The sequence below is a fragment of the Pseudopipra pipra genome, chromosome 2 (genome assembly GCF_036250125.1).
Source record: "Pseudopipra pipra isolate bDixPip1 chromosome 2, bDixPip1.hap1, whole genome shotgun sequence".
NCBI lineage: Eukaryota > Metazoa > Chordata > Aves > Passeriformes > Pipridae > Pseudopipra > Pseudopipra pipra.
In genome coordinates, this window is record NC_087550.1 from 46,875,814 (window position 1) to 46,902,574 (window position 26,761).

At 37.5% G+C, this 26,761-nt stretch overlaps 1 protein-coding gene across 2 annotated transcripts; it reads right to left on the reverse strand.

Moving 5' to 3' along the window:
* Window positions 1-2,625: 2,625 nt before the first annotated feature.
* On the reverse strand, window positions 2,626-26,679 carry MTMR6 (myotubularin related protein 6). Of its 2 annotated transcripts, none has more exons than XM_064645375.1 (14): window positions 26,549-26,679; window positions 22,191-22,307; window positions 20,104-20,266; window positions 19,023-19,180; window positions 18,200-18,328; window positions 16,989-17,123; window positions 15,738-15,870; window positions 11,165-11,274; window positions 9,949-10,074; window positions 8,634-8,683; window positions 7,672-7,872; window positions 6,891-7,025; window positions 6,685-6,811; window positions 2,626-4,916 (listed from the first exon to the last, which is right to left on the reverse strand). In XM_064645375.1, the coding sequence occupies exons 1-14, from the start codon at window positions 26,570-26,572 to the stop codon at window positions 4,656-4,658; spliced, it is 1,869 nt and encodes a 622-aa protein (XP_064501445.1). In that variant the 5' UTR covers window positions 26,573-26,679; the 3' UTR covers window positions 2,626-4,655. The 2 variants fall into 2 exon arrangements, with proteins under 2 accessions (XP_064501445.1, XP_064501446.1); XM_064645376.1 differs by lacking the exon at window positions 26,549-26,679 and adding an exon at window positions 26,304-26,322 and having other exon boundaries at window positions 4,628-4,916.
* Window positions 26,680-26,761: the final 82 nt, after the last annotated feature.

Sequence of the window (26,761 nt, forward strand, 5' to 3'; positions counted from 1 at the left end):
TTACATGAAGCAAGTAAATCAAGAAACACAGATCCATATATATTTTCTGTTGCTTGGTGTCAGTGCAGAACTGCTCAGCTGCAAGTTTTTAACAGACCAGGTCACTGAATTCTCCGGGACCTGGAAACTGATCTCAGAAGCAGCATGCTTCTGACCTTCCATCTCGAGTCCCTGAACTGCTGCTGGACATCAAAACAGCTCTACTTTTTCTACTTTATGAGTCATACCCCTGCAGTGTCCTGTTCCTTGCTACATGCTGTGAAAAGGATCCCCCTTTTCCTTAAGTCTATTGTGCATACAGAAGTTGCGCTATTGAATTATGATGCCGTGCTGATTTTGAATGCAATTTAACATGTAGGCAGGTCAAGCTAACTAGATCAAACATGAGCTCACTCACACTGTTCACTGAGGCTGATCTGAGCCTTCAGAGTAGTGGAAGAAAGCTGCAGTACTTTCAGGTTATTGAAACACCCAAAGCATTAAGAAGCCTGTTACATCCGGCAGACATCTAGCACCACGATAAGCAACACCAGAAGGAAAGTGTGGCATAAACGGTGACAGCAAGTCAAAGCAGACTTCAGCCTAAGGATCTAATTCTAAAGGTTAATATAGGTTTCACAACCAGTACACTTAGCCTGTGATCAGTTACAGGTTTAGAACTATTAGCAAATAAAGAGGAGTTTTAAGAGCAACCTTTAGGTTCTGACCTAAAGATCTATAAATACCACTGGAGGGATGATCTAGTTTGAAATCAGATTATCTTTAAACTAACTAGAAAGCAATCATGCTTACACGAGGCTCTTATGCTAGTCACACTTGCTCAAGAGCAGGGCAGGACTCTAAAGAACAGATGTTGACAGCATGCGTCCTGTGCTATTTTAACATCGAACTTCCTTCTATTATTTATGTCACTTCCTTAAGAGGACAGTAGTTAAGCTAAGCTACCCCAGCCCCACTTCAGCCCAACTGAGCATCCAGTTATGTGCTCAGTTTAATAGAATGGGAGTAGTAAATTCTCGGAGATTCGCTGATGTGTTACTGTATCAAAAGGCCTCAGGAAAACAGCAACTAGAGAGGAAGAGCACATCACCTTTCCCAGCAAGGCATTCTTTGGCATGCTTATCCTGTGGAAGAGACACATCAAACTGTCACAGTTTGTGATAGCTTTCCTTCTACAACACCATTATTCTAGGGCATTTGTTCCACATAGGAATGTGCAGTTTTATGGAAGGACTGCTGTTCCAGTTCTCTAAGTGGACTCTCCAGACTTCAGGCTTTTGCCCTAGATTTAGGTCACTAGTAATTGGACATGTGCAGAAAATGCACAGGCTCAGTTCAGTGTTGCCTAATTAATTTCTTAGTCTGATTTGGCAGTCGCCCTACAAAATAGAACTGTTGGATATTTAAACTTGTATGGAAGAATACCTTGTGACACCAGCAAGCCTCCCAAAAAATAAGCCCAACTCTTTCGGTACTAGTGAAATAAATATTTTAAATTGCCTGGAGTACAAAATGAAATAAGTTCTCAGGTGAGACTATCAGCTTGGTTCACTAAAAGAAAAAAGATCAAGCACAGCACAAAATATAGAAACCCAAAGACTTCACGGAGATCTCCTGAAGATGAAGCACAGAATTGACAAGTGCCAAAGTCTTGCAACCTATGGAGCAGAATCAACTGTACCAATTTTCTGTCTGGAACATTATATTCTCAAGCAACTGGTGAGCACACCAATCAACTACAAACTAATGTCACAGCTTGAAAGAGAGAGTTCTGCACATTATTTTGATCTGTATGATGCACCTTACAGTATTGTAACTGCTCCTGGAGCAGCATATTCATGATGAAGACAAGCTCATCCACTGAAATAAGAATTAAAATTATTTCTGCTCCTAGGCTACTGCCACAGTTTTTTAGTCAACTTGATGTTTTTAAACCCTTCTCGAAGGACACAGAACAGCCCCACTGCGCTCAGTCCTGGCCATCCTGCCAAGCTTTCTGTTGGAGCTCACTTCACTACAATCTATTCGCTTCACCACAGGTCCCATGTGCTTTAGGTAGTTTTGGCTTAAGCCTAAACAGCAAATAAGAAGAGACAGATGCCTCTCTGCAGGAACTTTTCTCACTGGTGACCCTGGGAGTTGAGTTGGCAGAGCCATCTGAACCTCCCAAGATGGTTGCTCTACAGAACAGCCTTATAAAACACTATTCACATATTAACTGGAGTAAAATATTTACTTCAGATCAGGAAGTATTGTATTATTTGACAGAGAAACAGGTTTGGTGCCTGAGCAGACAGTTTTGTAACATTTTGAAAGTGACCTAACATGCCTACCTTGATTTAAAATAAAATGGCATTCTGATTCCTTTCGCTAAGAAGTGAACTCTGGCAATTAAAAGGACCGGAAGACTGAAATGAACTCACTATAACAGTACTGAAAGGCAACAGATCTCTCCAAAAGCCTTGTATACAGGGTTACTCAGAGGGATGTTAAAGTAAAAACAAAATACAGTGATATTTGCAAAAAAGCTTAATATAATATTTTGAGTCCATAAACTCTAAACAATAAATATGAAAAGTGTACATGGCACACCAGAGCAGCTACATATAAAAAAAAAACCACAAGTACAACTTGATAACACCTATATTCTCAGTGATAAGTTTGTTTGTGATATAATACAGGTTTAATATACATGATGTTTTTCCAAAGAAAAACCACAGAACAAAGTTAATACAGAAGGTGAGGGAGGAGGGGAGACAATAAATAACAAGGCACGAAAACCTCTCTGGTTGCAACCCTGTAAGGCACCACTTGTGCAAACGTGAAAACTATCAAAATCTGTAGTGGAGAAATTCTAAATGTGTTTAAATAACTGGATAATGTATTTTAAATATGACACTATATGCTTATGCCTTTTGGAATAAAAATACTTACGGACCTTTATTTACACCAAAAGGCTTTTAAAAAACAAATTAGTGAAATGGGTGAATCAATAGCCAAATACAAGCGTCACAGCTAATTTCTCCCAGACAGCTTCACAAGTGCAACTTGACCGTGACCTATACTGGCCTTGCTAATAGAGTCCTGGGTCCAATACAGTGCAGAGGGAAATGCTGCATATCAAATTATGTAGCACGCCAGTAATTTTTACAAAACACAGGGATTAGGATGAGAATAAACTTATTTTCACTTGAAAACAAAAATTATTTAAATCAAGAGATAAAAGGTCAGTAGCATTAATCTAACATCATACCTAGAGATCTTAATACCCAAAGTTATAATTTAAGAACTGGGCATCAACATTTTTCTTCCTTATTCTGTTATGTGCTCAGAAAATCTATCATGATACAAACTTCAGCAAAAACCTTCTCTCTTACTAGAAAATAACCGATACCTAATTAAGCTTACAAACTGTAAGTTTCCCCCTTTTTTTCTTACGTCCCATGATCTCTACTGCATCCTGCTAGAAGTTTTTTTCCTCTCTCCAATTACATAAGAATCTCCAGATGATACTGAAGTTATTCACAATATGCACAGGTTGAACAAGTTTCTACAAGATGAAAAGGGCTTTTCACTAATAACCAAAATTTTCTTCTAATGAAACATTTAGGAGACACTCAGTTTTTCATGAGCTTCAGACACATGAATGATTTTTTTTTCCCCCCACTTGGGAACAGTATCAGTAGACTACATTTCCAGAAGTTCTGTTTGCAGTCTTGCAACTTGAACAACTGCACAGCACACAGTAAATAATCTAAAAGAATCTGACTATTCAGTTATTAGCTAAGTTTTGTTTTCTTATGTGACATGTCTTATTCTACACGTAAACACCTTGTGCCCAAATGAAACCATTTGAGGTCAGACAACCTGTAGCTTCAGTGATGCTCCATCTACTGAGCTGCCAGAGAGGAAAATCAGGGCAATCTATTATATTTTAAACAACAGAGGAAATGGAAGACAAAACAGTCTTAAGTGGTAAGTTAACATTCATATAGCTATTTGCTGAAAGGCTGTGCCAGCATAGGCATGCTTCATTCCTTATATTCAGTCCTCTTTTAAGGATATAAAAATTTGAGCAAATACAATGTAAACAGAGTCAGGTAGACTGCAGTAGTAAAGAACAATATAATTGATCTGACAGGTTTAAGGCCAACTATTTATGATTTGAAATGTGTCATACTTTTCCATGGCACTTAATACACTGAATTTAGTACTGGATGACATTAAACAAGGGTATACATATCCATATCTAATGCGATATATACATGTAGCTTCAGTCCTTAAAATAGAAAGTTCAAGTTTTCTTGTCCAAATCAAATCAGTTTGTGAAAGAACACCTGTGGTTTCCTATAATGAATAAAGTAATATTACTATTTTAATCAATTTAGTGCAAACTGACCTAAGTCCAAAGACATACCATTCCTTGATTTTTAGTCACTACTTACCAAATGCCCGTTTCTTTTAACAAGACAACTAGACCTTTTTTTTCCCTTGAAAGAACAGCAAACACCTGACGACTAGCATGCTGTTCTAGCCTACATTAACAAAACTTGTTGATATACAAATCACGTTTTGGTCATGCAGCAGAGACCCATCCTCAAAATAATCCATCTCTCCATTCAATCAGTCAAGGAGAGCACAGTGCCAGATTTTAATTAGCAGGTCATCCTGGCCACTCCGTACTCCAAGCTGACAACAGCAGGCTCAGCTTTGGAGAACTCGGACACAAGCTCACTGTAACGATTGTCTGCTGTGTTGCTGCCCTCTATAGTTCTCACGGCATCATTCCCAGGGATCGGCGGCTGCTCCTTCTTGAAGCATGGAGGGGTCTTCAGTGCCACGGGGGCAGGATGAGCAGACTGCTGATGTTCCTTCACAAGGACCACATCTGACTGCCCGTTTCTCTGCTTTATTTTCTGAAATACAGAGAATAGTTACTAACAGCGGGCATGACTCTTTACTGATAATATTCTGCTTCAAAAGGAAGTGAATCCCCTTCTTTTGCTGGCCAACTCAGCATCTACAGAATCCTGTATGATAAGTGTTAGGCCACTGGATATTACATTATTCTCCACAGCAGATGCTACAAGCACTGCTTGCTTAAAATTTGTAGCTGAGCAGAAGACAGAAAGGTTGCCTGCCAATTAATAAGCAGGGAGCTTGCTAACAGTAACTGGTAAGTAGATGAAACTTGCTAATAAGTAGATTATGAGTCTCTTAAAGACATAGCAGTTTGATACCTAAGCCTTATATATCCTTCCTAAAAACCTGCCAATAGACTTCAGATCCAAAAAATACTAATACGTTTTGTTCAAATGCAGGAATACACTAAAACATGTCAACTGAAAAGCAGGACAGGAAAAAAGGACCTATCCTGCAAGCATGAGCAAGAGAATAGGAAAGATTTGGATTAAGGGTTTTTTCAGTTGTGTGGTTTGGGTTTTTTATTTGTTTGTTTTCGTTTTGTTTTTAATTCGAATTCACTCACCCAGTAACTGGGAGCTTGCACTAGTTAACTGAACAGATTTGTTTGTTGGTGTATTTGTGTTCTATTAGAATGGAGACTAAGTCCATAAGACTTCGGTGTTTCTTGACATCAACTTTTTGAAGATGGAAACAGTAGTAGCAAAGTCTACATCAAGATTTCAAACAAATGCATCTCTTCATCACTCAAGTGAGAAATGTGGGCTCAGGTGAAGTTATTATCTTGGAATGAGGTTCTAGAAAATTCAAAACTGAGACTTCACTTTATATCTTGCTTATTCTTTAGATTGCTTCATCTTGAGTTTTCATCTTATTGCTTCAATTGTATAAAAACTTTTAAATATACAATTAAGATTTGATACAGTATAAGATTAAATGACCTGCATTCATTACATTACAGTAGGATCAGTTTAATAAAATCTTCCCTCCTAGAAAAGCTGTGCTTCCCCCTTCTCCCCACAACATAACAAACAGGAGTGTGTTACCTTTCTAGCCAGTCACAAGTAGTAAAACTGATAATCAGAAGACTTTTCCATTCCTTAAAACATATTATTTTGAAGTTTCAGCACCTTAACTGACTATAACAGAAATATCAATTAAAAGCCACTAAGTCCTACTAGAATAAAATCAGATACAGCCTATCCTGGCTGTTTACACTAGCACCTAGAAGTCAATTATATACATCTTATCTCTGTATTTAGCCCTGTCTTGAAATAAGCATTACAATGTACATGACGCATAATTATGGTGACTTACAACAGCATGCACCTGCATATGAAGTTAAAAAGACAATACTTACTGCTTCCATTTTAGTAGCTATAATGGAAATAAAACATTTTCAGTCTCCTTGGTTTAGCAACACAGCTGTAGCTATGATGGGTACCTTTTTATCCAAGACAAGTTTCACAGAAATTTAACCTACATTAAAATATCTTCAGTAATGCTTTGATAGTAGGAGAACTTTTACATAGTTCAGTTCATCAGTAAAGCAGAATGATGCCAAGAGCAAAACGTTGGCTGCATAGTCTGGCATTCATCACAGAAGCATACAGTGGAAGTCAAAAGTCAACATTCCACAGAGTAAGTGCCAGGCATACAGTAGTGATATTCACGTGAAAGCTAGCAGCATTATTACAACTTTAAATGTGAATTGGAAAGACAAGAAGTCACATATACATACACTTATTTTGTAATACTTACAGCTTCCAGTTCTTTAATGTCTTCTTCCAGTTGTTTATTTTGCTCACTCAAATTCATTATAAGATTGAGCACAGACTGCCTGGGATGCATACTTCGGTCAAACTGATGGTACATATTTCTCCAAAACCTGCATGAAGCAGACAGTTTTAACTATGCAGGATAATGACAACATTGAAGAAGAGATACTGTGTCTTATTTAAACTTACTTAAAATTGAATGATACTGTATTAGGCTCCAAAAGAGTTAGTTCTGGCAAAAAGTCTGGATTATATAGAGGATTCCGATATTTCTTTTGTTCTGCCAAAAGGAATGGCCACAAGGAGTAGGTCTTCTCTTTTACTCTTAAAGCAAAAAGAGATAAAGGTCAACACAGTGACTGCAAGCAAAAAAACAGAAGCTCTTCAACTAATAAATCAATCTTTAAAAAAAGAAAAAGTTACCAGAAATACTTATAAGTCTTGAATTAAAAGCTCTTAGTAAAATCAACTTCTTCCTGGTATATGCTAATGTTGGATAGAAATGCCAATTTTAGAAGTACTACTGCTTTTAAAATACAATGTGAGACAAACTGACAAAAACTTTACAGAAGTTTGCCAGCTGAAAGCATTGGAAGCTACCCTGTTAATTCTTCTAACTGGCTAGTCTTGAGCAGGCAAGAATTTTAAGCTTGCCTAAAAAGAGACTGGGGGAGGGAATGAAGTGATATTTTCAAACTTAAGCTTACCTACTTTGAGAGGAGAAAAAAAAAAAAAAAGAGGAAGAAAGGTCCCTACGAAAAATCAGCATGGGATTTTCTCCCAGAATTAGAAAGACTGTCTCCAGAATGCAAAAGCACAAGAAGCACTGCTGTTCCCTGATGCAGTTCAACACAATTTTCAGTACTACCAATCCTGCCTCCATTTCTATTCAGAGCCTAAAATGAAGATTCACGCGAGTTCTTAGTCTGACAGCATAAATGAAAGACACATTAACAATATGCCTGCTTACTTTAACTCTTCTCGTTCTTTTTCACAGTTTCCAAGGAAGTTACCAAACTGGCATGAATGGACATGTTCATGGATTTGAAGGAGGAAAACTTCATTGTACTCAAAGGCTTGTGGAAACTGCTCAGTCAGATTCCACACACATTCTAAAAATTGGGTGAACACCGGTGAGATCTCTTTTGGATCACCATCCAACTGACAACATCTGAAAAAGATTCCATAAACAGATTGAAACTGGTTTAAGTTAGAAATCCAAAAAGTCTTACCTGCAATTGTTTTTAAATGACAGCACATTAATTAGACACTAGCCTTGGTTTGGAGATTGAGCACCTTACTTCAAGAACTGGGGCAATTTTGGAATAGAAATAAGTCTATATTTAACCTGTTTTTCTAACTTATAAGTAATCACATATTTGTATTCAGTACAGAATAGCAACATAAGACAGTTAAGTTCCTTTGTGCCTATTATTTTCACAGTCTTTGGAGTATATCAGCTAAAAGTAAATTAATAAGCAGTAAATAGCAGCAAGGCTATTGTCATAGCTGATGACAGGCAGATCAAGGGAAAAAACAGAACTCTGAACATATAGGACTTCTAAAGATAGGTGTGACTTCATCATCAAAGTAAACATAAATGTAAACTTTTCTTTAAAGACATCAAAACTAAGCGTTTCATATTGCCTAAATAGCTGGGACATAGCCTTAGATTGGTTTTGCACTGTCTATACATATGTGCAGACCTAGCTGCTGTCATCAACATTTGAGAGCAGGGTACCAGTAGTACTAAAAATTTATGTCTACAATATAAATCAATTATCCAATACATATTTGAATAAATAAAATACAGTGCATTGTTTACTGAAAATAGCTTGCTGCTAAACTACCGCAGTGTTACTAGAAATTTAACATCCACAATCTTAGTTCAGTTTGCTGTATACATTTTACTATATTGGAGGAGTGAACTACCTGTCAGAGAACTTGTGCCCAAAAGAGATCCAGTCTTTCTCTATCAAGACCTAGAGGGTAAACAAACAAAATTCTCATGAAAAATGTTACTCAATCTTACATCTTACATGTATTAAATCCACAGGTTATCCATATATTGTATCAATAAATCTGATAATTTTGTATTCTGATTAAATTGTATTAAATCTGAGTCCAATTAATAACAGTAGGAGCAACCATTTGTCACTTTATAGCTTCTTTATTTTCTTAGAAGCCTTTCAGAGCAGATTCTCAAAGCACATTTCCAAAACTAGTAAAAAAGTCCAGCAACTTGCTAATCAGATAATTGCTCTTAAGCCAGACTCACTTTAAGCATAATGTATGACTTCACTTGATTATCAACTTTCAAAATATGGCAAAGCACAGGAAAAATTTTAGTATTTCCTTCCTGCTATCTTAGTTTACATAAAACCACACAATATAATCTTTCTAACACTTAGAGCAGTAAGCTTGTTAATATCAACAGTAGCTTGTTTTATCACTTCACATAATCAAGCACCAAAAGGAACACAGTACCATCTGACCATTGCAGAAGTCTTCACAAAAATCTAATTGAAAGCGAGGAGTAAACAAACCCAAAGAGACTAAATGAGTTCCCTAAAGATTACACACATTCTCACTATTCACAACTTAATCCTCTTCCAATTCATCTTCAACTTCACTTTCATCACTTGTAATATTTGTGACAGTTCTAATCAATATATTGTAGTAGTTTTATGTACTATCCCTATGGAGTTCCCATAACACCTTGCCTTGCCACTGTAGAACACTACTGATTTTCCTACTTTAAAATTTAGAATAATCATACCGAAATTCCTCTTCCTCTTTATGGAAAAATGAAGAAATTTAGATTGCTTAAACATCCTCAGGCACTGAGGGAGTTGTCATTGTTACATTTTAAAAATGTTGTTTTGGGGACAAGTGATAAAATACAGAGCTGCTGTAATTTAGTACGTCTGCTATCTCACATAAGCACTTTGGACTATGTCACAGATAATGGGCTTTTTTGGATGCAAAAGACAATCATGGCAACATTTCTGCACGGTGCCTAAAGAAATCTGCTATTTCTATTTCAGTTTTTTAGATTTTAAATAAATGTTTTTTTCCAGTAGAAAGTATTTCTGTAAGAAAGATTTATCAGTACACTGCAAATCTCATTTTAGATTTGTAACCGCACAAAAAAAGGCAGTATGTTTACACTGCTCCCTTTCACACTCAAACATTTTACATCTTTTATTTACCAAGGAAGAGCTCAACAATGCAACAGTTAGCTTACCATGAATCCTTTGATTGTTCTGTAATAGGAATCTAGCAAGAGAGCTCCAAGAGAGCAAACTTGGGAAGTCCTATCCCAGCCATCTGAGCAGTGCACTAATACACTTGCGCTCTCCATCGCTATTGCCTACAAAACACAGTTGTTTCTTGATGAATGTTCTTTTCCAGACAGAAGTCAAAATTTAGTAGATAAATAAAAAAGCTACCTTTATCCCAAACTCATAGCATAGGCCATTTTACTTAACTAAGATAGAAAAATGTTTATTATGAGGAAAGAATTTAAAACCATCAGAAAGCTAGGAATCTCTCCACGGAAGTATAGAAAACTCCTTACAAAGAAGAAAGTCCACCACCACCTTTGCAGAAGCTAACATCTCCAGTGGTTCCCAGTTCTCTTTCTCTCCCTTACAAAACTAAACTTACAAGAAAAGCTTGCAACATATACTAAAAAAAGAATTAGATTACAAATTACAGAGTACAGATTAAAAAAACAAAACACCACCAACACATCTTTAAAGATACTCACTTCTTCGTCATTATACTACACAAAAGTAAAGGCCTAGGAAATGTTTATTAGCTTCAGCTAACAAATGAAATCCTGTTAGCTCAGATGTTTGTGAGGGTCATCTTTAGGACAATCATCCACTTTTAACTCAGTTAACTCCCTGTTATTTCACCTAGTAAAAACAAAGATCCAGGGTTTTTTTCTTCACCCAGCCCTCTCAGGTCAAGCCCTTGGCTTCATAAGTGCCTAGCAAAGGCAATTGTTCCCCCAAATTCCTCATAAAGAGTCCCATATCCTGGCCAAATGAAGTCAGTATAGCCACTTTGGCTGCTCTGCAATTACTGCCCCAGGAGCTCTGTTTTTCAGGGGGCACAAATAAGTTTGTTCCATCCTCCTCCAAACTGGTTACGCCTTTCAGAAATACCTAAAGAACCAGGAACCATAAGAATCCATTTATCTCCCAGCAAGATGACCAAATAGCATTCAAAAAATCCCAAAACATTAGCTGGCATAAAGAAATGAAGAAATCAATCCAATCATAAAGAAACATGTAATACTTAAACCAGCATATTCAATGTACCAGTATATATACTAAACACCTACCTCCAAAAAAGGTCAGTTGCAGAATTTTACACATTACATAACATTAAGCATAATTTTGCCTGGTAGCAAGTCAACTTCCTATCACATAAAGAAGCAGCATGCAAGTTACCTTGACGAGGAAGACAGCAGCATCCACCACAGCTTTGATGTGACGCAGCCATCCAGAATTCTCCAAACCAGACAAGAAGTCATTGACAGACAAACCCCTTGTGCCACTGACTGAAAGAAACCAGAAGTTAAAAAGCCTTAAGCAGTTGCAGCTACCTGAACCCTGCAATGTAGAAAGAAGAATAATTGCATTTTGTGTCTAATCTCCTGTGCTGTAAGTTGATCAGAAATCTTTCAGGAAACCACCATTCAAATGGTTTAAGGGAGGGGTACTACAAAATAATCTCCATCCAGAATGCAACTCTGTAGTCCTACAGTAATCACAAGTGACAAGATCTGTGTCTTTTTGACAAAATAACACTCCCAATAAATCCACTGGTTATCCCCAACAGGGAGCCTTACCCTTGTCTTACCAAGGAGGGAAATGCAAATGCCAAAGGTTTACCAGAAATACTTAAAGATTACTACTACTAGTAGAAAGTAGCTGAATCCAGACAATATACACAGTTCAGAGTAGTCAGACTGCCAGTTTCATCACCTCCACCATGCTTAGGAGAATGAAGTGCAGTACAAGGACACGGTGAAGAAATTAAATCCATTGAGATTTTGTCAACCTCCAGACTTGACACACCACATTTCTGACTGATCTCTACCATTCTTCCGTAACATACTTTGATGCTGTAACAATAATGCCAACTGAGAGGGCAAGGAAGAACTTGAGTTAAAGAAAAGACGCCTTGCAGCATAGCATCAAGCAATGTAGACTAAAAGCTTCTCACACAGACAGTTACCAATTCACATGAGACAGATAACCTGGTTCTTGTACAATTTTAAGTAGCAACTTACACAGTTACATTACTGTCCGAATATGACAAACTTTTGGCAATAAAAAAAAAATAATTTGCTGGCTAATATAACTTCAGCTACGTGTAATTCTAAGAGAAGATACCTGTGGCTGCCACCTACAAAAATACCTGCCCCTGCCACAGTGGAAGCCTACTTTCCACTAAGCTTAACAGTTGGTCTCGATGATCTTAAGTCTTTCAACCTAAATGATTTTATGATTCTAAACTATTGGGCCTCAATGAAAATAAAAAGGCTCTGTAGATGAAAGCCAGCAGTAGGGATATAAGAGCTCCAAAATAATCTTTATCTCTGATCATGGAAGGAAATGAGTCAGCAGCAAAAGCAGAGAGCAAAATTCACCAAATCCCTCTGTGACACAGTTTCATATTCAACCAAGGCCCCTGATGTAATGAAGGCTATAAACTCTTGAACCACTGCCTCTCAGAGCTTTCCTGTATCTGCACTAGATGTTTCTCAGCTTTCAGCCAAAGTTTTGGTACACTCCCCATTGCTCAGGAAGATTTGTAGCGCCGAATGCTGCTGAATACTAGAACAAAGACAGGCTTCCAAACAAGTATTGCAGCACCTTTTCTAAAACCCACAGATCTTTGTCATCTACAAAACTACCTAGCAAACAAAAGCGCAATCAGATAACAAAACATCAAGAAACCCCTGGACACAAGACCTAATTTTAAAGGTTAGTCTGTAGATATCAGTAGAAGCAAGCTAGTTTTCCCTTGTCTTTGAAAGAGCATCATTAGGCAAGAGCTCCACTTCCGAAAGGTCTAGCACATGGAAGAAATCAGGAGAGAACTACTTGATCCTTTCAGCTAGCTCACATTCTCTCTACGCCAGTGGTTCCATACACCTGTTCAATCACAATAGCACACAAACAGGTCTAGCACTCTATGGTAAAGGAAAGAAACTAAAAATAGTCAAATATCTGGAAATTCAAACATCTGCAGGGAAGGGACTAGACAAACAAGGCAATGTCTAGAGGCACTATTCTTGGCAGCTCACCCCACATTCTGTACCTTATGATTTAAAGCAGAAGCTTTCCAGCTAGAAAACAAACAGGCTTCCAGTCCTCAGTTTGTTTTCACCCAGATACTGCTGTCAAAATCTGCTTTTGATCAAAATTTTCAGCTTGGCAGAAATATTTCACCACTAGTATTTCCCTCTTCTAGCTAGATCTCTATACTTTTATAAATGGAGGCAGAGATAGGAACACGTATGTTGAGCCCATAGAGTTTCTATTTCTGTGAATTAACAAAGGCATTTTTATACTACTTGGTGATTAAATAAAGAAATTGCATTGACACTGTTCCGACACTTACGTGCTGAAAAAAAGTAATTTTCCAGATCCTTATGGTCTTTTATAGGGTCAAAGATGATTTATGGTACCACTAAGATGTTTAGCTACTTCACAAAAAATATAATTCAAGACAGTTCTGACTCTGTGATTGCCATCATAAAAAACACAAGCCCTACAAGTCCCAAAACCTCATCATTCCCTTGCTTATTTGTCCTTATTCACACTACTGCCTCAGGCAGCAGTTTAAGAAGTGACTAGACCTGCAGACTGAAGGACAGTGGGTTGCAGGCAGAAGTTGTTTTTTAACAAATAAAAAAACCTAAACAACCCCTTCCCCCATATACAAAACCCACAAAACGCCCTCAGTTAACACGCTTCCATCATCAAAATATACGTAACAGATCATAGCAGCTATTACTGAGCCTTTTCCTTAAATATTTCCTGCAGAAATGCTGCCTCTGACATACACAAAACCTTTTTGCTTATTAGAGTTCAATCTTTTCTGACATGCAGTACTATATTTTGAATATATAAAACCTGAACTCTGTATTTAATGTCACAGCCACAAATTTAGTCTATGTGAAGATTCTCCCATTAGTGTTGTAGTCTGCCCATTAGGGGGGCAGTCATGTTTATACTGAAGAGAACTATTTTAGGAAAGTTTTGTTGGGAAGGATTATGTCTTACATTCCACTTGAAAGCGGAATCATTAGATTCTGAAGGAATTCTGACACAGAACCTAGGAGCAAGACACATGCCAAAGAAGAATAACAGTTGTTTGTCACAAAAAGCCCAAACAACTGAGGACAGTCTCAGTTACAATGGCCCTTGAACAAACAAGGTCATTGATATCACATTCCTAATTTGAGAACATTTAGTTCAGCATGTTCAGGGAAAGCGAGTACACAGAAGCTAAATGGCATTTTCCTCATTTCAAGTGATGAACCAGGGGTCTAAATAGTAAATTATTGCATACATCCCTAAATTTTAAGAGTCCTTCCTACCCCTAAAGAGGATTCTAATTCTAGAGTGGCATTCAGCAAAACTAGTGAATTATACAGACTGAACAGAGGTAAAACAATTGTACTCATTTACCAAAAGACCTGATCTGAAGAACAACTAATAGACATCACTCATGATTTTGTTTCAATCAAGTTTAAATAAATCAATTCTCCACATGAGGAAAAACTAAAACATATTCCATCCTTAAAGAAAGCTACAGAAACACAGTTAGTAAGTACTGTTGGTGGGATGCTAAGTCAAATGGCTAAGAATATGAACTCTGTGAAGCTGAAGTGTGTGACACACACATTTCTGCATCAGACTCTATTACACAGGAGTAGGGCTCTTAAAAAAGTAAAAAAACCATCAATACTTATTAGCGAGTTTTCTAGAATTGAAGATATTAGTAAAAGAAAGAGGGATTACACCAAACCTAAAAACTGAAGCTCAGGATCACGCTTCTCATCTTTCCCTTAGAAAAAGTACATGCAGGAATAACTGGAAAAATACATATTATCAAAGTTCAGTAGGATTCTGTGCAGAGTGCCTGAAGAATAGGTTAGCAGCACATACAGGCTCAATCAAAGCGAAGTAAGACTACACCACTAGTCTGGGAGATTTCTTGACTAATGTAGCCAGAATGTCTTCATCAACATAGGCTTCCATACAGGCATGAGCCTTCTCCATGACTGGATATATTTGCATATTTCTGGAAGCCAACCACTTATACGTGTATTGTCAGGTGTGGAACCCAGACTTCTGCCACTGTATTCTAATCTCAGTATTAGTACTCCACAAAGCATCTTAATTTTTCTCTCAGCTGTTTACCTAAATACAATACTAGTGGAATTATGAACATAATTCTGACTCTCCATTTTCACCACCAGAAGGCAGGCAGTGGCATGGTGAAGTGGCTCACATTTTCCCTGCCCCCTTCCCTACAAACACCTACAAGCACAGAAGTGGCTCACTGGGTCAAAGAGCTCAAGTTTCGTACAGACCACATGCTCATTGCAAATTCTGTGGACCAAAGTGCTCCTCGAAGAACTGATATTCTGTGTAAGAAAATGTATGTACAGACAAACACTATTTTGTATATTTCCATTACTTTGTACACATGCTTAGAAAACACAGCAGTCTTTCCCACAAGCCACTGACATACTAACCAAGTTCACTCAAGACATACATGCCATTCAATTTTCTTCAAAACAGCTCCATGCATTGGGTTTACAGTTTGAAGGTAAAGGTTTAAGGTAATTCATTACCACACAGCAGAGCAAACTAGTACTAAACATAGAGCTGGGATAAAATATAGAAATATCAATGCAGCTTGTGTGAGATATTATTAAAGACTTCAGAAAAATACTCATCCTATTTTCATATACGTTATGATAACACAGTTAAAACATACCTTCCAGAAGTTTTTGTAAGCTGGATCTCATTACATGAATATTTTCAATGCCAACAAACTGGAACCTAATGTTAGAGTAGTTGTCTTCATTCTCATAGCCCTTCCCAGCAGCTCTGTTTGCCATTGCATTAAGCTTAAAAGAGGAAAATAAAAATACTGATAAACAGTACTTGAAATAAAAATATCAAATTAAGAAACAAAAGTCATGCAATTTCAGTGGAAGACATTGGGAAAAAAACACAAGAGTACATAGTATAAACAGATTCTAATATACAGTTCATAACAAATCAACTTGAAAGCATTAAAGTCTAAGAAAGGGATGATGAATAAAAACCAAGTTCTATATTTAGAGCTGACATATCTGAATAATGCACAGTAATTTCTTATTCTGTCCTCCATATTCCCACCAACAAACCTTCACCTGTTTGCAAACATTTTTGAGCAAAGACACTACAAAAAAATTCACCTAAAAAGTAAAGAGTAAGATTCAGACTTTTCCAGCTTCTGTGTTCAGACATTTGAGTGAAATTAGCACCAATTGAAATGCAAATGGGTCTTAAAGAGCGGGAGTTACCCCCCACATTCCAACACAGGTCATAACATAATTCAACTTAATAACATAACAATCCAATTTAATTAGACAGTGATGAATTATAGTGGTGAGGCACTGGAAAACATTGCCCAGAGAAGTTGGGGATCCTGGTAGTAGTGTTCAAGGCGAGGTTGGATGAAGGTCTGGGCAACCTGGTTAGGGGGGTTGGAACTAGGTGATCTTTAAGGCCCCTTCTAACTCAAACCCTAACCCTATGGTGACCTCAGAACACTACAACAGCATTTCCTCTACTTCTTCCTTGCTCAGACAGTTTGCACAGATCACTTACACAGAACACAGTACTTCCTCCCATTCCAAAAGAAACCCCAACTCAGCTCATCTTTTCATGAATTTCATTTCAAACAGTTAAAATTACTTAGATCCCGCTCAACTACTCATTTCTTAAGTATACTTTTAAATGCACCTCTCCAAAAGTTCAGCATCATATTCAGTGAATTCTAGCTGAGTCCTGAGATAGATTCAACTTCTTTAAGAAAGCAAGTAATTAAACGCCTCCATAAAGAGGCCTTGCCTTCTCCTTAAAACATTTTTGCTCATGAGGGAGTCATACTTCACTTGAAATTTTTCTGAATTACACTGTATCCCTGTACTCTACTGTCCAGGAAAAGAGCCTTGTCTGAAGAACCTGAAGTACATACCTTCGGCCTGGTATCCATGACATACATGTAGCGATTTGAAGGATTTGCTTTACTAATGGCTTGCAACATGTGTTCATCTTCCAGGCACCTGGCACTGAAACCTGAGAGAGGTTGACTGCATCTGCAAATTGCAGCCTACCACAGAAAACAAAGAACAAATTAGCATCAGTTTAATATCAGTAGTTGAAATGCCTTGCAAAATTCTAAAAAGACACAGAAACAAATTGCTTTATTCAGCAGATAACATCACTAAACTGAATAAAGTTCCAACTTTTTAAGCACATTACTTGGAGACCTTCCAACACAGTACCTACAATTTAAATCTAAAGGTTTATCAAAACATTTTTCAGGCTCATTTACATAGGCAATGTATCAGTTTACATAATGGACCTAAAACCCCAAAAAAGTATAGGCTGGAAAAAAGTACACTTTAGCAAAGCAAGTTACTCCCTTAACATGAAATGGATTATGTTTGGTTTTACTAACACAAGTATGACTTTATTATTGCAAGCGCAATATGTTATTATCTAATGTAATTTTTGTAAAGTAATTTTCAATAATATGTTCTATTTCAGAAGGTATCGGGTACCAGAAGGTATCTTGCAAATAGTAATTATCTTCAAATCCATCTAGCTTCACAGTCATCATTCATGCCTCACAGTCATCATTCATAAATTCTTCAACTCAACAAGGTGATTGTCCTTCTCTCTCTCTCCATATTACCCCCTAGTTGAGACAGACTGCTTTACACCACTCCCTGTAAAATCTTATTTCTCATCCTGTAGCTTTTTTTACCTTGCAAATAACTCCTTGGAGAACCAATTCTGTTCTTCTGTTGGTTTGTTGTTGGTTTTGTTTGGGTTTTTCTTACCCGCCATTTTGACCTAACAGATTTTATTCCTGATACATCAGGGAACATAGATCCTTTAACAGAAAGCTATCTTCAGTTACTTTAATGTCAGTTTCTGAAAACTTCAGGAGATTCAACTGATTATCAACTGATTACTTAAGGATTTCTTGTAAACTGTCTTAGTTTAACTCAGCATCCTGTTAGGCACGACTACTGTCAGCTGTATTTAAGGTTATCAGGAGTCACACCATTCTCATACAAGTCACTGTACTTGAACCTCCTTACCTACACCCCTGAACTACTGCCAAGTGTTGAGAAATACTTTTCAGCACATTTATGGTAAAAGGAAGACACATTATACCTCTTTATTTTTATGATAATATGACAACACTGGGAATCTTCCTTTGCTTCTGAACTTGGAGCTACCAACAATTATGGGCTTGCTTGCAGTTCTGGGAACATAAAGTTCTCTAGGATAGGTTTCACAAATCTGAAAGACACAGATACACAAAGAATTTTACATGCAAGGCACAAAGCCTATCTTAGTTTTATTGCATTCAATTTGAAAGATATTAGGTGAAATAAGAAATAAGAGATAAAGGATAAACAGTGTTTCTCTCTCTATATATAAATAACTCAGACGAGGAGACAAGCCACAGATAAAGTAGTACAAACTGGTATCTAAGTTACACAGCAGACTACTGCCACACTGGCATTCAGTCTCAAGAATGCAATTCTTCAGTAGAAATGGTAATAATATGTTTCAAATAAAATACTGGAATTATTTCCCTCATTTTTTAGTATTTGCAGACTACAAAGTAAGATGAATTCTAATCTAGGAATCACCCAACACTGCAAATGCTAAAGTAGAATCCTGCTCAGTTAAGAGAGAAATCACAAAGCCAAAGAGCAACAGAATCACTGGGGCTGGGCTTCAAACAGGTAACTATACTCTAAGAAACAACCCCAAAGAATCCATGCACACATACTCTCTCAATGAGGCCTTGGGAAAAACTTGGGAAAAATCAGAAAGTTGTGGGATTGCACACTGATTAAGCAGTTTACTCTCTCTACCTTGCAAGCCAAGTGATTTCATAGTATTAAGCTGTTTTCTATAGGCCTAGAATTCGAGTATAAAGCAGGAACAGATTCAGAGCAGAGCATATTTCCATTACAACACTTACCTTATAATCACGATTTGCATCAGACAACTGCCAGTAAGCATTTGGCACTCCCATTCTTTTATATTCTTCTGCTAGATCAATAAGCTGCCAGCCTTTGACTTGTTCAGATTCATTTTGTTTTGGATTATAGGAAAAGGCATAAAGTTCTTCATATTTTGCTAAAAAGTAAAGAACATGTAATGGAGAGAAAGTTTCAGGCTTCAAGATTCACAGAGGCAAGACTAAATAGATACCTGGCCTGCCTCAAATATTTATTCTGCAACTATCCTACAGTTAACTGACACAGTTACAGATATTTAGAGGTAGGTTATGAGAATTTTCTTGAGTGTACTTGACCTATTTCAGAAGAGACATTTCTAATGCCATAAGGGCAAAGCACAGGTCACAAAATGAAGACTGACAAAACTGAACAAGGCAAAAGGCAGAATTACTAGAAGACTTCACAAGAGCTGATAGAACAAACTATTTCGAGAGGCAGGAACTGAAATTTATATCTACTGACCTTTAAAACCAGTAAGTTTTAAAGTTCCCTTTAAAACAAAAAAGATTTCAAAAACTTTGTTCTTCCTAATATGGTATTCACTTATCACAGAAGACATTTTACACTGTTCTAAACACAAAGCATAAAATGCAAAAGGCCATACTAACTGACAGAAGTCTTTTGTAAACCTGAAACTGTAGTGTTATTCTAGCACCAATATTTCAGCTTTATTTTTGAAACTGCATGAAATTAGTAACAATTTAGTATTTGCTTAGTAGTTTTTTATCTATGGAACACACAATTAAGCGAGACTATATGCATTTATATTCAGGGACAGAAATGTAAAAAAAAATAAATAAAGGGATCTTTCATTCTGTTAGGGAATATCAGAGACCTACAAAAGCCAGACAACACATCTTCTGAATTTTTATGTAGATTAATATTTAATCAATAAAACTCTTTACATACTAAATTCATGTAAGACTTTACATAATGCATGTTTTTTAAATAAATAAAAGAGCTATGGATTTACACACATACACGTCAACTTGTTATCCATGCATATATCCATGCAAAGTCTTTCACAGTGACAAGTATTACCTGTTTTTGACAGCTGAAGCAAAGAGTTATAAATGTCATGACAATCTCTCTCCCTGGGAACAACAAAGTGAACTATCCTGAAGTTCTTGCACTGGATGACAAGGGGGCAGCCAGAAGTAGTCAAGGGAAGTTTTTCCACTGCAGCAATGTGATGATGCAGTATCTGTGACATACAAAAACTCACAGTGTAAGCATGCTGATTAGAAATAAGAACGGCATACTATTCAGATTAGCAGATGTAAGACACATTATGCAATGCTGAATACGGATTTTGACTAATTTTGTTCATTTATTATAAAACAAATACATTTAGAAGCAGAAATCCAAGAATGACATTTTGGCTATGATATCATAATTGATAAAAATTTAATTATTCTCTTCTGTCATTTTTAAGTGTTACCTAATGCTTGTAAGAAAGAGTAAATATTCTTCTAAACGCAAAAGTGAGATGTAAAACGCCACTGTGGTTGGTCAGTTAATGCTTTAACTTTGCTAATTGACAGGCTTATATCTAATTAGGCAGTGTCCAGACAGGGTATCTTTTTTTTGTAAGGATCTACAGGAACATACTTCAAAATTTTCAAAAAGTAAAAATAAAGTGAGTCAGGGAAAAAAATTCAAAGTATAAAAGATACAGAAGATTCTGATAATTTTAGAATTCCAGTATTTAACATCTATAGAATGAACAGGAGATAAGAAAAACATCTCCTGTATTACATACGGTGTCACGTAGACATGACAGTTTCTCAGCTAAATGCTTTTTGACCACTTTAACAGAAGACTGTCACAGCAATGGACAGAAAAAAGTCCTCCCTAGATTTTTATCCGTGTGGCAAATCTACACGAGATTTAGGTAAATACACGGCCAAGTAACAGCTGCTCAACTGTGGGAAGAAAGGCAAAGACACATTACCTAAACAGAACAAGATGTTCTTGATAGAACTTCAATTACCTCACTGAAGCAATCAACTCCTCTGAAATATTGATCAGAATTTGACAGACATCTGAAAACTATGCTGCCAAATATGCATTTGCAAAGAGACTATACCTTGAAGACATTATGATAATTATACTTGGTACTTGCACTATCATCAGAAATGCAGTACTCTTGAGTATAGGTTTCATTTCCCCAGAATGAAACCTTTTAAGGTAGTGCATAGGGAGACTCAAGCAAATAATGCTTCTGAATCATGTTCTCCCCAAAAACCCATTTTGTATGAAAGGATAGCAGTTTGTTTGTAAAAAGTTGTATGTTGTATTCAAGAATAACAGAAAAATAAATTTTCCTGAAAGCACCATGAGGCATTTAGTCAGACAACCACAATCCAGGGAAATATACCCACAGGGAAAAAAAAATTAACCACAGCCAGGGAAAGAAGATTTCATCCTGGAGGACGAAAGACTTAAGGCACTAACTCAAACTAGGTAGCTGGTCTCCAGTGCAAGGCAGAACTTGATGACCACATGTGTGCCACCAGGGCACTGAGTAGAAAAAACTAATAGGAATTGCTGTCCTAGCCAGCTTTGATTGTACAACATTGGTACTGGTCAACAAGAAGCTGCAGTCCCTTCTGAAATGTTTTATTCCAGAGATGAATACTTCTGAAGAAACAGATGCTTACTGCTCTAAAAAAGTGCATGTTATCTTCAATATTTCACCAAAACCTAGATTTTTGCATTTTTGCTGTCTCATTTAACCTAGATGGAATCTAATTACGAGGTAGTTAACACAGAAATTTTAAACCTGATACTTAAACTATCAAGCAGTCTCCCACTCCTGCCTCTGAATTGCGATGCAAATCAGTTATTTAGAGAAAACCACCACACATTGACTCAGGAATACAAGTGAAGGCTATGGAAAAAATTACAGCAGCTTGAACAGAAGTGAACATTTTCAACATTACCTGATGTCAACTGCAGCAGTGTCATGCAAGAGTATAATCTGCAAACCGTTAACTTATTATGATACCATGAAGGAGGAGAGTGCAGGGAATAAATAAGAACATTTTAGTAAACAAATTCAACCTTAGATCAGGAAGAACAAACGTATCTGGAGAACCCGTGCCACAAGCAATCATTATCCTTACCCATGTCTCTTTCTGGCTTGAATCTATGAATAACAGATGAGTTGCTGTAAGGTATAGAGTTCCCGTCACTGACTTATTGCTCGTGCTGAACCTATCTAGTAATTTCACTTGCTCTACCTGTAAGAAAAAAGAGGAGGGGGAACAAAACTTAATTTTGAATTTCTGCAGAAAGTAAAATCCTAACTTAGCAAAAGCTTTGTCAGTTTGTGCAATAATTTTGAAAATGGTAGAAAACATAACACAGCACACACAAGGCTATTCAGGACAAACTAGAGTGGTCACATAAGCTTTGAGAATATTGACTAGTTAAAACACCCTGTTTCAATACAAGAGTGCATAATGAAGGCACAACACCAGGCTCGTCAGAATACTTACTCCATACACATCGACTATTGTTACTTACTAGTAAAAGAGACAAGGATATAATTAAAAAAAAAGAATTATTAATTACTAAGTTTTTAGGGTGCTTCCCCAAAATAGAGTAAATACACACTAACAATTTCCTGTTCTTGAGATGTCAGCAGTGAATTAACAGCTGATCTCAGCAAGATGCTTCACTAGCTGTCTGCAGACTCAAAGCTATAAAGATTATGTTCTCCTGACTTCAGTTCTAGGTATGTACTGTCTTTTACATAATCCTCAACTTTAAAAATCTAGAATATCATAACCCTGCCTTATAGTCAAAATACATTCTAATGAAATGAAAGGATTATATTAATAATTATAAAAACTCATAGAAATTCAAGGACTGTGCTGGCATTTGAAGCAGATATTTCAAGCTTGAGTCTGGCAAGGGCAAATGACTCCTGGTATTCCATCAACATTGTTAACTCAATCCTACAGAAAACATTTCAAAAGAAAGTGATTTCTAGATAGCCTGCATTTTATCAGCTGCTTATAACTTCACGGCCTCCAAAGTTTGCTGTATTTGAAGCACACATTACATGATTCTTGGTGTGCAATGACATGAAAGGCAAATGGCTTATCTCCATGCATTCCTCTATTTCTTGGCAGCACTGTCTCATTAATGCCAAGTTAAAGCTCTTTGCTACCATTAAGTGCATGGCAGAACTCCAAAATCTTCCATGCCAGCCAGGCCATCACTGAGATGAGGTGACTAGGAAAGCCCACATCTACTGTGCTGATGTTAAGCCAGTTAATTCATATGTACAAACATATTTATCTCTAAAAACACATATAAAACAGAAAAAAAAAAGTTTTTTCAATTTAAAAAAGCCAGTTAATACAAAATAGAATGGAGGAAATTAAAATATCTACTAGAAGTCGGCATTATTATGATATTATAGATTTCAGTTTATAAAGCAAAAAAATTGGAAGCTACATGCAATCAGTACTTCAAAATACATTATGCTGAAACCAGCAAAGCATCAGTCCTCAGATATAGAGCAGCATAAGTGAATACAGCACAGCCAAAACAGAGAATTCATATTGGGCAGATCTGCAGCAATAAGTGCTCAGGTACCTGGCACTGCACCTCCCCAGCAAATAGAGAAGTGCACAGAAACTGCTCCAGTTTTGTTCCAGTAACACAACGCACAAAATCCTAGCATGTGAGCTTTCATTCTCCTTCGTGTAACAAAGGCAGCTATCCTCAAAGTTAGATCAGGGCAGGCATTAGTGCTCCAGCTTCCTCAAACATACGTAAAGTCTTCAAGAATCTGAGAACTAAATTGTAGGTATACTTTTCTTAAAGACAACTGAAATGTAATTTAGATTCAGCCTCCATAGATGACACATTCATTCAAACTTCACTCAAGTCAATTCTATGGGTACTCAGCTAATTATACACTTTTTTTTTGGTTTTGTTTTGCTTTTTAATTGTGAAGTTTGGCAACTCCTCGGTCATGGAAAAAAGCCATCAGTTTTGAAGATGATGGTTTTGAGAGATTGAAGACCGCTACTAAGTTTTAGCACATTTGTAAACAAGGATCATTTAAGTAGTCAGAAGCAGTATTCTGACGGCAGCTAGCACTAATAAATTACTGAGTTTTTAAACCAGTAAGAATTTGAACAGCGACCTCGATCATACAGCGTATTTACAGGCAAAGAGTCACCAAAAAGTTTATCATGACTAGGAGTTACATATTAACAGGGAAAAAACCCCAAAGGAATGTCCTCATAGAGGAGACAAGTTGAAATGGAGAGGAAGGGGGAAACTTCACTTCTGAGGTCTTGCATTAAGAAAGTGAAAGGATTAAATTCGAACAATTAACCGAAGGCAAAATCAGTTACCAAGATTTTTTCATTGTAACTTTGTATGACATTCACTGAAACTAAAAGGCGTTTTCCCTTTCCCATTTAAGTTTTAGGCTTGCAAATGTAAGTTTAGGATTTAGCAGTCAAGCCAAGCAAACTTTCCATCTCCAGTAGAAAATCCAGAAGTATTTTCAGTTGAACAGATTTGACTGAAGAATTTCCAGTCTTTTCTACCACATTTTGCTTTAAAATATCTTTAAGAACACTTTAAAGATTAATTGCGAAATCACAATATTCTTATTTGTAATTTCTCCATCCCATGTTGTGAACTGAGTTTCATCATTTGTTGCTACTTTAGTAGAAAAGTCTCACAAGCAATTTTTAAGTTGACCTCACTTCTTTATTCAACATAAATATGTTGGACAGTTAAAATTTAGCTTTTTGTGAAATTAATTTCAGGTAGCTGTGCTGACAGTTCTAGAAGAATTTTAACGTCAACATTTCAAGCAAACTGAAGTTTGAGGAGGTATAAAACCCACTTCATCATATTCTCCTAAGGATAACAGCTGCCCTGCAGAGAAGCTAACTTGTGCAAAACTACAGTTATTTTAATTTTATTTTACTATTACTTTAATTAAATAAATTGAAAAAACAAGAGTGCAGTCAGATTAGAAAACACAGGTATGTTTCAGAACAGTTGGAATGAGATCCAACTTGAACCTACAAAAACCCTGAACTTTTAAGACCTACAGTGCAGGTTGTACTTCAGATTTTTTTGCTTCCTATAACTGTAATACTCAATTATTACCATCTAGCCTATATGCATTTTAATCCAACTGGATATTCAATAAATCAACAGTTTACAAAAAGCTAGTCGAGCATCACATCTGTAACCAAAAAAAAATCATGCTATTTCTAGCCATGAAATTGATGTTTTCTGAATGGATAAATTTTTTTGTATGAATTATAAAAATAATTGCTTCAGGTAGTAAGTCTTGTATCTTACAAGTTGTGTTCAGGCCCCAAAAACGTGCTGAACCACCACTTGCAGATGCAAAGAAGTCAGCTATCTGTAGCCTTTCTAGTCTCAGTTGCAGGTTTGAAACTTCAACAGCTCCTCTGCTCATCAAGAGACTTCAGCTTTAGTCTAGTTATCATTTTGAACTCAGCTATTGACTGTAACCATACAATATTAAGTTCCCAAACAAGGAGTTTCAGGTTTATAAGTAAACAGGCTGATAAGGAAACTTTATCTCCCATCTGTCAGCTTGGTGAAAGATTATTCCACCCAGTGAATTTAAGTGTCACTAACAACAGCTTCATCAGAGACCTTCCTCTAGTTTCACACATAAACATACAAATGTATATAAAAAATAAAAGGAGCTATACACATTTATATAAAAGTTATATAAGCTATTACTCAAAAAATTTAAAGCCTGTTCCTTTATGTAATTACTGGTTATACATCCACGATTTGGAACCGAAGTATGACCACTCCTTTTCTAAACATACCAGTAAATCTACTTTAAAATCAGACTGCCGAGTTCAGAAATTAATCACAATTTCCAGGACCAAACAGAGAAGGGCAGTCTTTTCAGCAGCCCTTGCAGTCAGGGCAAGTCCAAAATGTCAACTACAGCTTAGCTGGTATTTTTCTGAATAGCCTAATACACATTGCACATGCACTGACGGCTTGAGTCCTTAACAACACTCACCGGGGTCTTCAAAATAGGAAAAAACAGAAGCGTTGTTTTCACAACAGATTTGCCTCCAAAGCTGGGAAAAGCTGCACGGAGCCACATCCCGAGCACGCAAACCAAGTGCAATTCCCTCCCAGACGGCTTCTCCCCGCCAGAGAACCCCCCGCTACGATTTTCAGCATCTTCCCCTCATTACCGAGACGGGGCCCCTCCGGAGCAGCACTACCAAACTCCCCACCGGAGCTCCCACTCCTTCCAGCGGCACGGGCCGCTCCAGAGCCCCGCGGGGAGGAACAGCCACAAAACGGCAGGAGGGAGGGAGGGAGAACAACAACGCCCTCGCCCGCAGCGGACGGGCCGAGCCAGGCAGGCCCTCCCGGCCCCACGGTTACCGCCGCCGTTCCCTGCCGCCCCTGTGCCGTCCCGCGGCGGCGGCAGTACCTTGGTGGTGCGGATGTGCTCCATGGCCGTGCCCGCCCGGCCGCGGCCGCCGCTCGCCCTCCGCGACACAGCCCAGCCGGGGCCGCTCCGCCAGCGCTTCCGGGCACGGGCGGGGCCGCGCGGGGCAAGGGCGGGGCCAGCGCCGAGTGCGCGCCCTGCAGCGGCCCCTCGCGGCGGGCGGCGGGAACGGCTGAGGGGCGGGGAGGGATGAAG

Coding starts and splice junctions, on each gene's coding strand:
- MTMR6 (XM_064645375.1), bottom strand. CDS start 26,572: ATGGAGCACATCCGCACCACCAAG. Junction 10,075..11,164: donor CTGCTGTCTTCCTCGTCAAG/GTAACTTGCATG, acceptor TGTGTTTTGTAG/GCAATAGCGATGGAGAGCGC. Junction 7,873..8,633: donor GGGCACAAGTTCTCTGACAG/GTAGTTCACTCC, acceptor AATCTTTTTCAG/ATGTTGTCAGTTGGATGGTG.